This window comes from Phyllobates terribilis, unplaced genomic scaffold (assembly GCF_046119375.1).
Source record: "Phyllobates terribilis strain yellow unplaced genomic scaffold, ASM4611937v1 Scaffold_2__4_contigs__length_985480577, whole genome shotgun sequence".
In the NCBI taxonomy this organism is placed as follows: Eukaryota; Metazoa; Chordata; class Amphibia; order Anura; family Dendrobatidae; genus Phyllobates; species Phyllobates terribilis.
The window spans coordinates 793,717,203-793,730,383 of NW_027362762.1; the positions used below are offsets into that span (position 1 = coordinate 793,717,203).

The 13,181-nt window shown below is 39.7% G+C and overlaps 1 protein-coding gene across 1 annotated transcript in view; it reads right to left on the reverse strand.

Annotated features, from left to right (window-relative positions):
- Nucleotides 1-448: 448 nt before the first annotated feature.
- PDK3 (pyruvate dehydrogenase kinase 3) overlaps nt 449-13,181 on the reverse strand; it is an 83,465-nt gene continuing 70,732 nt past the window's right edge. The window contains exons 8-11 of the mRNA XM_073667411.1: nt 8,313-8,414; nt 7,336-7,446; nt 6,066-6,179; nt 449-4,774 (exon numbers count right to left, since the gene is read on the reverse strand). Of these exons, the coding sequence (XP_073523512.1) occupies nt 4,631-4,774; nt 6,066-6,179; nt 7,336-7,446; nt 8,313-8,414 (471 nt within the window). The 3' untranslated portion in view covers nt 449-4,630. The remainder of the gene's footprint in view (nt 4,775-6,065; nt 6,180-7,335; nt 7,447-8,312; nt 8,415-13,181) is intronic.

Consider the following 13,181-nt stretch of genomic DNA (forward strand, 5'->3'; position numbering starts at 1 on the left):
GGTTTTATAAAGTCTGTTTTCCAGAGGCTTGGCGTCCCCTCCTGTCTGCTTACTATTCCCCCTAAATCGTCGCCTCTGTGGTAAATTACCATATTCCCCCCTCCCCTGCACGTCATAGGGCCCTGTGACATGCCCTGCTCTGCCTCCCCTCCCGCGCATGCGCTAAGAGCCGCTCCCATGGAGCGCGCTTTGTTTCCTTCCCTCCAGCCCCGTTGGCTGCATCAATGGCGATATATAAATTAATAATAATAATGATAATAATAATAATACTGTCTCTGTTGCCAATCTTTTCAGAAAGTAGGATCTTACTGCATCATTAAAGGAAAAACTGTTTCAGGTTCTGTTCACACTTGCACTGAGGCTTCAGTTTCTGACTTTTTTTTTTATTGATCTATGATTAACGGAATGTAACAGAAGTCTTTATACCTTTAATTAATAAGAGACAAAGTTCTGTAGAAAGTGAGAAGGTGGCATTTTATAATAAAAAAAAAATAGGTTTATTTTTCCCAGAAACAATTTTTTAAACATGATATACAAATCCATTAGGGAAACATAAAATAATCCAAATAATCCAAAAGAGTAAAAAGCAGCCAGTTCATTGAAAAACTCAACAATATAAATAATACATAATGCTGGAGAACCACAATACAAAATCAGATACAAAATTTATAACATAAATGGCAAAAGGAAGAACAAAAAGTTTGTTTTAGCAAAACTCATTGTAAAGACTACAAAGTGAAATGGAAGATGTCATCAGAAAATGAACATTTGTTTTTTTTTAATCTTTGGTATTTATGTTAAATGTATTTTTTTTTAATTTTCTATATCACAATATTATAAAATTGAAATCTTGCAACTTTCACAGTGGCCACTAGGCTTTAAATTAGAGTCATACTTTATTTCTTGTACAGATACCTTTTCATTAGCCTCATTATCACCACAGGCAAGATTGCAATGAAAGATAACCTCTTTATCAAGCAGATATGACAGGTTATGTCCCCCCTTCCCTTTCGTCGCATTGACAGCATGCATAGAAAATACTTTTATATAATCAAATCGGGTCTGAGTCAGTTTATTGCTGCCAATGTCCATGTAGCGGCTAAACAAGACAGGTACGAGAAGGTCTAACCTTAATATTAGGCCTAGTGATCAGTGTGGGAAATTCAAGTTTTTATTTTTTCTTTTCAATATTAATAATGACCTGAATTTTATTTTATTTTTTAAATACATTTAACATAGAAGCCTGATTTAAACAATAGATCATTTCACTGATGAATCATTTCTTTTAAAAATTCTACCATTATTGTCGCGCCAAATTCCATAATGCAGTTCTGTACTTTTATGGACTAAAAACTGATGCAACATAAAAACAAAACTTAAAATGCTTTCTTTACACCACACAGTGATAGGAGTGGGCCAGGGTCACACAGAATAAGAGTTTTTGATGTTTTTTTTTTCAGAAGAAAATATACAATATAATAGAACAATATGTGTGATATTGGCTTAAGGCTTGATTCACAAATACAGGTTTGATTCAGAGCTGACATAATTCATTCCATGAGATTTTACTAAATAAGAAAAAAAAAAAAAAACTACATCAAAAGGGGTGACTATATTTGTACACTTAATGTTACCAAGGAATCATCAATAGCACAAAGTCGATTTCTGTGTACTCCAAACATTTTAGCAATCCCTGATATCAGTGACATGCACCAATAGTCTAAGGCTTTATGGCTAAGGGTTTTCCCTGTGCCCCTTCTGAGGTTAGATTTAAAGGGAATCTTGTCAATAGGATCATCCCTCCTAAGCTGTCAAAAGTCACAGAAAGATAAATAAAATAATATCTTGATATCTGAGATCCTTATCAGATTTCCAGAGAAATCCATGAATTAATATGTAAAAGAGCTGTTAAGATCTATGGGCCGGACACGGATCTCCGAGAATCTGCCTCCAGAGCTTATTTTAAATGAAAGGAGGTGATACCAGTGTGAGGTACGACTGACACTTTTCTCTCATAATCACACAGTTCTGCAGTGAGATCAGGGCTAACACAATACAGCAGTAGTGAACTTTGTCTCATTACAAACACATTTGCAGCTGCAGCTCTCTGCTCACAATGGTGTCAGCCCTGCTGTACTGCCTTTTCCTCCACACTGGCTACCAGCGAGATGGAAGCTGGAGGACTAAAGAGAGGACAACTGCAACTGCAAATGTGTTAGTAATGAGACCAGGTTCAGTTCTGCTGTACTGTGTTTGTTCGTTTTAATTTCACTGCAGAGTGGTGTGTGATTATGAGAGCAAGGTGTGAGTCATTACTTGGTTCACACTGGTAATGCCCCCTTTTATTTAGAGGCAGATTCTCATTTTGATCCCAAAGATCTTAACAGCTCACTTTACATATTAAGAAAAATGTGGATTTTTCTGAATGACAACATCGTATCACAGATATCAAGGGTTCATTTTATGCAGCTTTTTATGACCTGTGTGTCCACGTAGATGGCTTAGGAGGGTTGATTCTACTCACAGAACCCCTTTAAAAAAATACACACAAAAACTGCTCTACATCTCAAAATCTGGTATACATTTGGAAAAAATTTACAATATATCAGCAGACAGCCGATCGCCACAACTTTTCCATAAACATGCCTGACGCCTGGCATGGGGAGTAGCTGCTGTATGTATTTGGTGTAGTAGTTAAGCCAACCATCTAAGGGCTAGCTCAAATACTAAATTACCTGGACAAGATGACCTGAACATTGAATTCTTACATCAGCAACTTTCCCAACAGAGTGTAACAGTGTCCACACCACAACGTTAGATTCACCAGAAAATGTTAATGGTTCTATAAAGAAACTCGGGAGAAAACCTTTCTGCGAACAGTGGTTACACTAGTAGTCACTAGGTTTCTGAGATATAACTAAGAAACTACTCTAAAGTTTTGATTTAGGATTTTAGAGGCATGTTCTTTTTAAGGAAATGTTTCATCTAATTTTTCTTTTAACAATTGAAATCAGATGATGAAACTTTTTTTTTCTAATTTGTTTCATTTCCCGTATATTTGTTCTCCATTTCCTGTGCATGCTTCTATATGCCATTTTGTCTGAGATGTTGCTGATAGCATTCAGAGATAAACTTTACAGCAGGCACAAGTATATAACAACTCGTGCAGAGGTCACTGTGCGGGGCAGGGGTAAGCTGTGACAATCACCTATTGTGTCATCTTGTGTTATCATCATCCTGCCTGTAATCATAAATGTCTGCTGAGAAATGATCTCTAAAGTGCGGGAAGTGTCAGCTTACTGAAAGAACTTAGTGGTCATTGGGAAAACTACAAGACAGAAAATGTTTGAAAACTGGCTAACATCAATAGCATGATTTAAAGGAGTTCTCCACTATTCGGACAATTCCTTCTCAATACCCATGTTTCCCTCCAGTAAAATAACACCTATACTCACCTCTGTTGCAGACTCACCAGGGGTTTGCGTGACATTGTTATGTCATGCGATCCCTGCAGCCAATCAACACTGGCTTCATTCTCCCCCTTCTAGGACATAACAGACATCCGGAGGAAGTGAGAGCTGCGGCTGTGTAGATAACAAGTGAGGCAGTAAAAGGCATCCTCTTCCATTGACTGTGGACATGATTACACTATTATATCTTGAAAACGTACGGAATCTGTAATTGAGCCTATGCTGATTTGTTTTTTCTTTGGTCTGAAGTATTTTAGAACATAAATAAATACAGAAGAATTGCCTTTGAGTTGATTGGCAGACTCTCACCCCCCCCCCAAACAATAAGACCATTTGCAGTAATTAACAATAGGAATCAGCCAATAGGCAAATATAGCTGCAAAGTAATAAATACCCGTTAAATACTCCATTACGTATTGCCCCATATCGCTACAGAATCAGCATTGAAGTATACACAAAAGCCATAAAATAAAGGTTATAACTCTCTTATTACATAGCAAGGTCGTTCTTTAAAAAATGTTGGTTACCGCAGGTTCACACTGGGTAAAACAGCCATTTTGCAAACATAATTTTTCTTACATGCAATATAAAATAGGAAGATTGCAGCACTGTCCCCTAAAGTGGCATATCTTATACTAATGCTAAAGGCAGTGATCAAAGGACCACTCCATATGGGGCAATACCCCAACAACTACTATATACAAGCCCAAAATATGACCAATATCTTACACCCATATAGCAATATCTCTTATTATATTCACTACTGTGTTTTGATACCTGCACTGCTTGGTGAACTTTTATTGCATAGGCAATGGTATATTAGAAGAACAAAAGCTTTAAATATTCTCCCACTTTTCGACGTCAATCCTTGGTGACCACCAAGACCAAATAGAAAGTTAATTTCACAAATCAACTGTGAAAAAAAAATTAAAATAATAACATCAGTGACTACATAGATCCACAAACAGCAGTGCAGACCCTCACATCTGGTTACAGGGAACCAAGCGTCAATCATCATTTACACGTCACAGAAGGTACAATGTGAATGGCAGAGAACTGGCCTTCTTTTAAGAGTATTTTCCGTTAATATTACAGTGGTTGTGTAACTGCAAACTCTGCCCAAATATGAGGGCGCTATACATGCCAATCCTTATGGCGGCTCATTTATTAGCCTTGTACTTTGAAGCGTCCCGCGGTTCTCTGCTTGGGTTGCTCCAGTCGTCAGCTTCTGCGGCATTCTTGTAGTGCCGCCAGGCTGACTTGTTAAACACCGGCAGTCTCTCGAAAGACTCGCCAGAAACGGCCTAAATGTAAAAAAAAAGAAAGTAAATAGTATTATTTAAAAAATATATAAAATTTATTAAAAAGGCTCGCCCAGAGATAAAAAAATATTTCTAAAGGGTTCAGAATAGTATGAAAAAAAATGAAAAACAGGATTCGGATGCTTTCATATTGTGTTCTGGCACCCATTCGTTGGACCCGTCGGGGACTACACCTAAACCCCCCGTAAAACGGGATTTGTACGTATACGCCAACGGGGCCATAAAACTATAATGGTGCAGACAGAGCAAATGTGTGCTCTGCCATGCATCATTTTCGGGTGTGTACACCTACTGGAGATGGACTCTCAGATGCAGTCTACTACGTTTGGGTGTAAGCCTCCAGTAGGTATAAATGTTCGAAAATTATGCACAGCAGAGTGTACATTTGCTCTGTGTGCACTATTATAGTCTATGGCCCCGTTGGCGCATATGTACGAATCCCGTTTTATGAGGGGTTCAGGAGTAGGCCCTGTGGGGGCCACTAAACGGGTGCCAGAACGCAATGTGAAAGCACCCTTACTCTCATGCATCCGCCACAACTCCAGTTTTGACACTTAATCAGTCCACCTGGTACCACTCAATCAATCGCTGGCTGAGGCAATTCAAAGCTGTGGCCAGTGATATGATGAGCTGCATTTACTGCCATTTCCGATGTGTCAAGAGGGACCAGTAAGCGGAGACCAGATGGAACGGAGCTTTGGATCAAGAGCTGTGGGTGATTGATGAGGGTGTTTATATTCAAGTAGGTTTTTTGTTTTTAATTAGTCTGAGCCACTTAAAAGGAACCCAACAGCGGATATATCCATGGGCAGCATGAATCAGACACTGGTACATGATTTCAGCTAGATTAGTGCTTGAGCAAAACATCACATACTTTAAAAGCCTTAGTCTCCCGTGTGCTTAAGTCCCCAGCGCTTTCTCCCTGCCTGCTTCCTTTGAGTGACAGGTCTCTATCTGCATGTGTATATAGGGAGAGACCTGTCAGTCACTGGCAGTGGGCAGGGAGAAGCCACCTATCCGACTAGTCTCCCGCATGGCTCAGTCCCCGATGGCTTTTAAAACATGTTTTTCTGGGAAAGGCTGCAGTCAAGCATACATGGCTGAATTCATACAGCCATAGTCTGATAATACAGCCAGTGGTTCAGGCAGCATGTATCTGCTGTCAAGTTCCCTATAAGAGTTATTTATATATGCTGGACAACCCCTTTATTAAATATATTAAAGATACCATTATACGAGGCATAAATCTTTGCAGGAGCTTTGGAAGTAATACCTTAAGGTAGATAACTGCATCTGTGCCAACACCTTCCATGGAATAGAGTTTAAGGTCTCCTTGGAAATAGCGAGCATAGAGACGAGAGATGGGCAATCCATACCCAAAACCAGCCTAAAAGTAAAGAGAATGACAATAAGGACACCTTTAGTGTTTTCAATAGAGAAGAGGAGAAACTAGAAATAGTATTTCGCTCCATCATTATAGTGTATAATGTCTAGTTTTGTCTGGACATCCCTTTGAAATGAACTGAAACTGGCCTATTGTCTGTAGGCAGAAGAGCGACTACCTAATGGACCACTGGCGGACACCGACAGAAGAGGCCCCTGTGCAAGAACACCACATGGGACCTTTGCAGTCCAATAGATCCTCCTAATGCACAGTTCCACCTGAGAGGTAGTAGTGGGCACTGGTTTGCACCAATGTCCACCCCTGTAATGGATAATCAGCCGAGCACCTGTAGACAGGTCAGCAATGGTGGAGCCTTGTAACTTCTCTACTAACACTCCTTTGTTTTAGTTCGGGCTCAATCAGACATCAGTGATTTTTCACTTATGCAAAAAAATAGACCAATTTTCAGAATTCACGCGTCAATTTTTACCACCAGAGTTTCATCAATTTATGCTTTGCATACGAGAATTTTCCTAAGCTGCTCCTATCAAACATGAAGTTCTGACCACACAGAAATGGTATCCGAGTGCTACCTGATTTTTTCCCACATCCATAGACTTTCATTGATTAGTGATTCAGATCAAAATCAGACATATATCTGCGTTTTGGCGACGACCACTCAGTAAGTAAAAACCCATGGATTTATGAAGGGTCCCACAGACTATAATAGGTAGGAGTCCTATCAGTCAAAACAATGGATAGAACTCGTATGTGAAAAACTGATGTCTACACGAGCCGGGATTGTGGGGAAAGGTGAGGGGGAATCTCGGAATCTCCACTGATCAAATCTTCATGTCTCTATTACAAATAGATCAAAAGTTTTCTAATAATCACATTAATTACTTAGAGGTAGGAGGGAGGGGGGGGGGGGGGGGGGGGGGAGTTAAACATTTGTCAGGTTCCCTTTAAATTAAAAAAAGGGTTTTCTCTGGAGAGACAGCCCCAATAGGTTTCTATTTATGTTACGATAAGTAATGGAACATTTCATAACAACTGCCTTAAAGTCAGCTTCATTCTGCCCATTATACCCAACCTGCCCTTTAATTTCCTCTGTTTTATAAAAGTTGACAATAAGACATTGCAGAGGTTTCGGGCCTACCAATGGCACTGCCCTGCTGGGCTCCAGGCTGGGTCTGGGGGCTGTGGAGTACATGTAGTTGAAAAGGCGATCTATCTTCCTCAGTGGCACTCCTCCACCTTGGTCGCTGATCTAGGGAAGGGGAGAGGGTTAGACGTCTCATTTAGGAGCGGACATGCACTCAATCTAAATTACTCATCTTCGCTTTCATTCCTAAGGTTGATTTAAAGAGATTGTTGCATTTCTAGAATAATAACTTTTTATTTTGCTGTTGATATAGTTGTGTGTGGACTTGTTTTTTTTGTGGAAAAAGTTTTGAATGGCACCACTTTGATATATACCCAAATGCCTGTATCATACAAATACTACAGGTCCGGTATTTGTTTACAGGCTGCCGTGATGATGTCATCGCTACAATGCACATCACCGCTGCAGCCAATCACTGAGCTCAGCAGCTCATATCATCCTCCTCAGCAGAGCCGCTCAGTAATTGGCTGCAACAATGATGTGCACTGTAGTTATAATGTCACCATTGCAGCCAGCAAATAAAGACCAAATAAGCGTCAGAAAGGCAGCGCTGAACCCAAGGATGGTGAGCAACATCTGTGTTTGTTGTATGGAAGTATACAAGTGTTCAGATACAGGTTTGGAGTGTGGAAAACCCCTTTAACGTTTCCTGGGACTAAAACAGTCAACACCACTATTGTTTTTTTGCATTACATTGCTGTCAACTATGCCGCAGAAATAATAAGTTGACATTATTCCATGGGTTGGTGTGAAAATTATGATGCCAAAAAGTTTCTCTTATGCCTTTGTTACACTACTGGCCGTCATGGTAACTCATTGGCGCCCTGTGAGGACTTTGTGAGGCGCCATTTGACAGAGGGAGCCCTCTCCCTCTGTTAAACACTTAGATATGGTGGCTGCTATTCACCATGGCTTCTAAGGTGTTTAACAGTTGGAACCAGGATGGGCAACAATGTATAGTATGAACATACCTTTATAGATAGGTCTTCTTTTCCAAGTGTGACCAGTGTCTTTACAGGTGGCAGGGCCTCTGCACGGCCTTCGTGCTGCTCCACAGTGGCTCTCATTGAATTCTGAGGGAGAAGGGTACGACAGAATTGGCAATATGAGATTTTGTTGGATAACTGGACCTTATATTTATGCAGGTCTATGCCACCCAATCTGAAGGATGCATAAAACAGGGATAGAGACCCTAATTTCAGTGAGGTGTCACTTTCAGTTTCTTGTTGTATTATTGAAAATATCATTGTTCTATCGGCTTTAGTTCTCTGTGATGAGCTCTGTATGACCCCACCAGGACCACTGAAGACAGTTCAGTCTACGCTGTGCATAGACAGAGCTGAAAATCAGAGGGGGCTATTTATGTGTATGAGTGCTGTGCATTACATTCTCTTAAATACTGGACTGTTCTGTTACTACCGTGCCACTGGGCATCACATCAGAAGACCCGAGGAGTCTTAAATTGCTATCTCTGACTATAATTGGGTGATGACCTGGATGGTTTTTACGGCTTCACAATATTGCCTGTCGATTCCCTTCTGTCGCCAGATTTGTCAATGCATTATTAAATAGATCTTTCAGATCTGTTGATCTGGGTGTACTCACTTTGAAAATCCCTTTGAATATTTTCCCCTGATATAAAAATGAACATTTTACTAGACTCAATCCTTATTATACAGTCATTCTGACATGTGATTTCAAAGTAAGTACAACAGCTTAATCAGATCTAAGAGAGCTATTTAAAAGGGAACCTATCAAACTTTAAACCCACTCCCTGCCACATCATTATATGACTAAATAGCCCTTTAAAAAAAAGCTAGTTTATTCCTTTATGACACCAGAGTGCTGCGGGTGTCAGCCAAGGGAGGGCACTCTTAGATAGGAGATACAGCAGGAGGGTAGGATCACACGACCCGTATTCTCTCCATCCGAAAATAGGTCCGATTATGCTAATCAGAGTTTGGTCAGGATGGGATCTGTTTTTCTCAGAAGTGGAGAGTAAAAAAAAAACAAAAACAAGTTTCTTGACCTTCTTCTTCACGATTATATTAGTCCGTGAAAATCTGAAGGCACTTTGATGTCTGATTTTTTTCATGGACCCAAAGACTTGAATGGACGAGTGCCATCCGAATCACAGAGGTAAAATTGGACATGTGCACAGCCCCATATAACACAGGTACACGAGCGCCATCCATTAAAACGACAAATAGCCCTCGTCCGATTTATACGGTCGTCTGCACGAGCCCTTAGGCTGAAGAGCTAGAAGTGCGTAGTTACACCCCAATACAATATTTCTCGCTGCTGGATCAGCACTTTGGGGGGTTGTGAGCCCCAATGGGGACAGTGATGACTGTAAAGTGCTGTGGGACTATATAAGTGAGTGAAATAAATAATAAATGCAGATTGCACTGTGAAATCTGATAAAATCTCTTTAATTGCTGATGGCCCAGGATATGTTAGCACTGTTTGGTGGGGTTCAGACCTTTGGGAAATCTGTAAATAAATCCCTACTATGATGGACTTTCTGGTTTCATCACTATTACTAATCATCAGATCTGAGGAATCCACCAGAAGTGATAATTTATGCACAATCACAACTCATACAAATGGACATTCTGGATTATTCCAATAACCAAAGAAAATCCATCCTAAGTGACCCCCTAAACACTACTAAATCACAAATAAAGACCCCATGGTCCACATTGTTTTAGTGATCAGACCCACAAATCTCTGAGTCCTGGATATATATTATGCAATAAGGCAATTGTCAGGGATGGAATAAAGGAATAACTAGTAACTCATGATGATTAGAGTACAACATGTGTACGAGTAGACCAAGTAAGGACAGACCCAAGGTAGAACGTGACTGCGGAATGGGGAGCAGCTCTCTTGTTTTATTCCGAAATATTGGAGAGGAACCAACCATCTGATTATGGTATAGGTATCGGCCGTGTGAGGCATTGCCTGCCCGTATCAGTAGGGGAATACTGTTGCTATGTGCTTTTTTTTTGGCACCAACATAATTAAAACTCTGAGCAACAAGACGACTGAACTCAAGTCTTCTTTGAGTTGAAATTACTACTTTCTGCTCCTATGATTACTAATTATAAAAGTAAAATAACAAGGTAATAGGCTTAACATCGGAATAAAGTAGCTATTTAAATGCCCAATTATTAATAAAATTGTTGCTCAAGGGCTGCGTGGAACAAGGCGCCACAATATATCATTGTGGAAACTGCCAATCTTTTCTTATGAAATGAAATGCTTGCTGCTTCACACCACCCAAGTCGTGTTATCCCTTATTATAGCAGTAAATTACTCCTGTAACCAGGTTGAACTGGAGCCAAGATCCGGATAGTGATACCTCTAATTCTGAATAATTATGGCAATGCGTTTTATCCTTAACTGGATTCCAATACACTCTGTTATTACTTTGTTTCCGGAAGAATTATGTGAAAAAATTCGAGGGAAACGCGTTTTGCTGACCCATAATGCTTTGCTGCTCCTCCGAGAAGTGAGATTATTATATAAATTTGGCATAAATAGAGACACTTTCCAATGACCATGTTTTCTCAGGAGTTTGGGCTTAGGTTTTTATTACCTTTCTTCCCATGTCTGGGAAGGGACCCAAGTGCGCAGGAATAAAGCCACATAACGTTGGCAGATATTCTAGAGACAGCTGTTGGGATACACAGGGCGATTACTCCAGAGACAAAAGGGAACATTTAATGCAACAGTATGGGGGGCTGGTGAAAATGTGGTAAAGAGATCATAATGGATCTGGTGCATGGTGGGCAGCCTGTGCTCCACAACCTGAAATATATGCCAGATTCTGCTTTAATCCCTTTCCACTATGATTAAATCAGCCATCAAGTGCGAGGAAAGAGTGAGCTAAGCGTGCAAGCCCAAATTAACCCCTTCACCCCCAGGAAATTTTCCGTTTTCGCGCTTTTATTTTTTGCTCCCCTTCTTCCCAGAGCGATAACTTTTTTATTTTTCCGTCAATATGGCCATGTGAGGGCTTGTTTTATGCAGGACAAGTTATACTTTTGAACGCCACCATTAATTTTACCATATAATGTACTGGAAAAATGGGAAAAAAATTCCAAGTGCGGTGAAATTGCAAAAAAAAGTGCAATTCCACAATTTCTTTTTATTTTTTACCATGTTCACCAAATGCTACAACTGACCTGCCATTATAATTCTCCAGGATATTAAGAATTTACAGATACCAAACATGTATAGGTTCCTTTTTATTTAAGTGGTGAAAAACAAAATACAAAAGTTTGTAAAAAAAAAAAAAAAATGGCGCCATTTTCCGAGACCCGTAGCGTCTCCAATATTCGAGCTCTGGAGCTGAGTGAGGGCTTATTTTTTGCGCGCCAGGCTGACGTTTTTATTGATACCATTTAGGTGTAGATGCCATCTTTTGATCGCCTGTTATTGAATTTTATTGAAATGTTGTAAGCAAAAAAACAGAATTCTGGCGTTTTGATTTGTTTTCTCATTACGCCGTTTACAGATCGGATTAATTATTTTTTTATATTGATAGATCGAGCGATTCAGAGTATGTGTATTTTTGATTTTTTTTTTGTTATATTTTGAATGGGGTGAAAGGGGGGGGGGTGATTTGAATTTTTATATATATATATTTTTTTTTTTACTTGCTTCAATAGACTTCATAGGAGACTTGAAGCTGCGATCTTCTGATCACTTGTGCTACACATAGCAGGGCTTCAGCATTTGTTTTTTTAATTGCAGTGCTGCTACTAATCTAAGTTACCTGACCCTAGTCCCTTTCTGGGGAAGAAAAAAAAAAGTTGTGGTAACCAGTAAAAGAATTCCTTTTTTTTACCCCTGTTGGCGCTTTTTGGTTGGAGCTGCAAATTGATAGACATTAGCTTGATTGACTGTTATCTAAAATTTTCACAATCTAACTTCCAAAGGCCTTAGTATTAAGGGTCAGCAAAACGAGTTTCCCTTGAATTTGTCATTTAATTTTTATGGAAACAAAGTAATAACAGAGTGTACTGGAATCCAGTTAAGGATAAAACGCCTTGCCATTATTATTCATGACTCCTGCTTGACTTCTTGGAAACCACATTGAAGGAGGTAGTGGGAATTGCCTTTTTATTTTGTGGTCTTGGCTTCCTCTCTCTCGGGTGCTGTCATTGGTTTCCAGAAAATCAAATTACCAGCAAGTGATTATCATTTTCATCAGCTGATCACATCATTTATGAGGCTAAGGTCTCGTTCATACGACAGTGATTTTACAAGTATGTAACAACCAGTACGAGTGTCATCGTTGTTGGATCAGAGTTCCATCAGTGTTTGGCCAGCATCAGTTTTTATCAATGTGTCAATTTCAGGTATGAAAAAATAATTACATTGCTAAGCTTATCCCATCCATTACAATATAAATCATGGATAGCATGTGCATTGTACACTGATGCCATTCATGTGCTGTCGGTGCACGTGTTTTAACTGTGAACGTCACCGACAGAACATATAGGTGAAAAACGGAAGTCTGAATGAGACCTTAAAAGAAGTTTGTTGTCGGCAGCACGTTTGTGTAAGCATGGGACGCTGCAGACAACAAATAAACTGTATTAATCACCATTTGTCCTGATGGAGTTTGCATCTGCTGTGTGAATGGAACTCTAAATGAGCGCTTTATTATTTGTGCTTGTTTGGCCAAGTTCACACGCTGTAGCCACGGTGCAGTTTTTGTGATTTTCAAAAATTGCAGCACGAATTATGCCGTTTTACCACAATTACAGCAAAAATTCTTTACCAAGTCTGCAATGTGTGAATGCAGGTGAACATTTAAAAACTTGTGA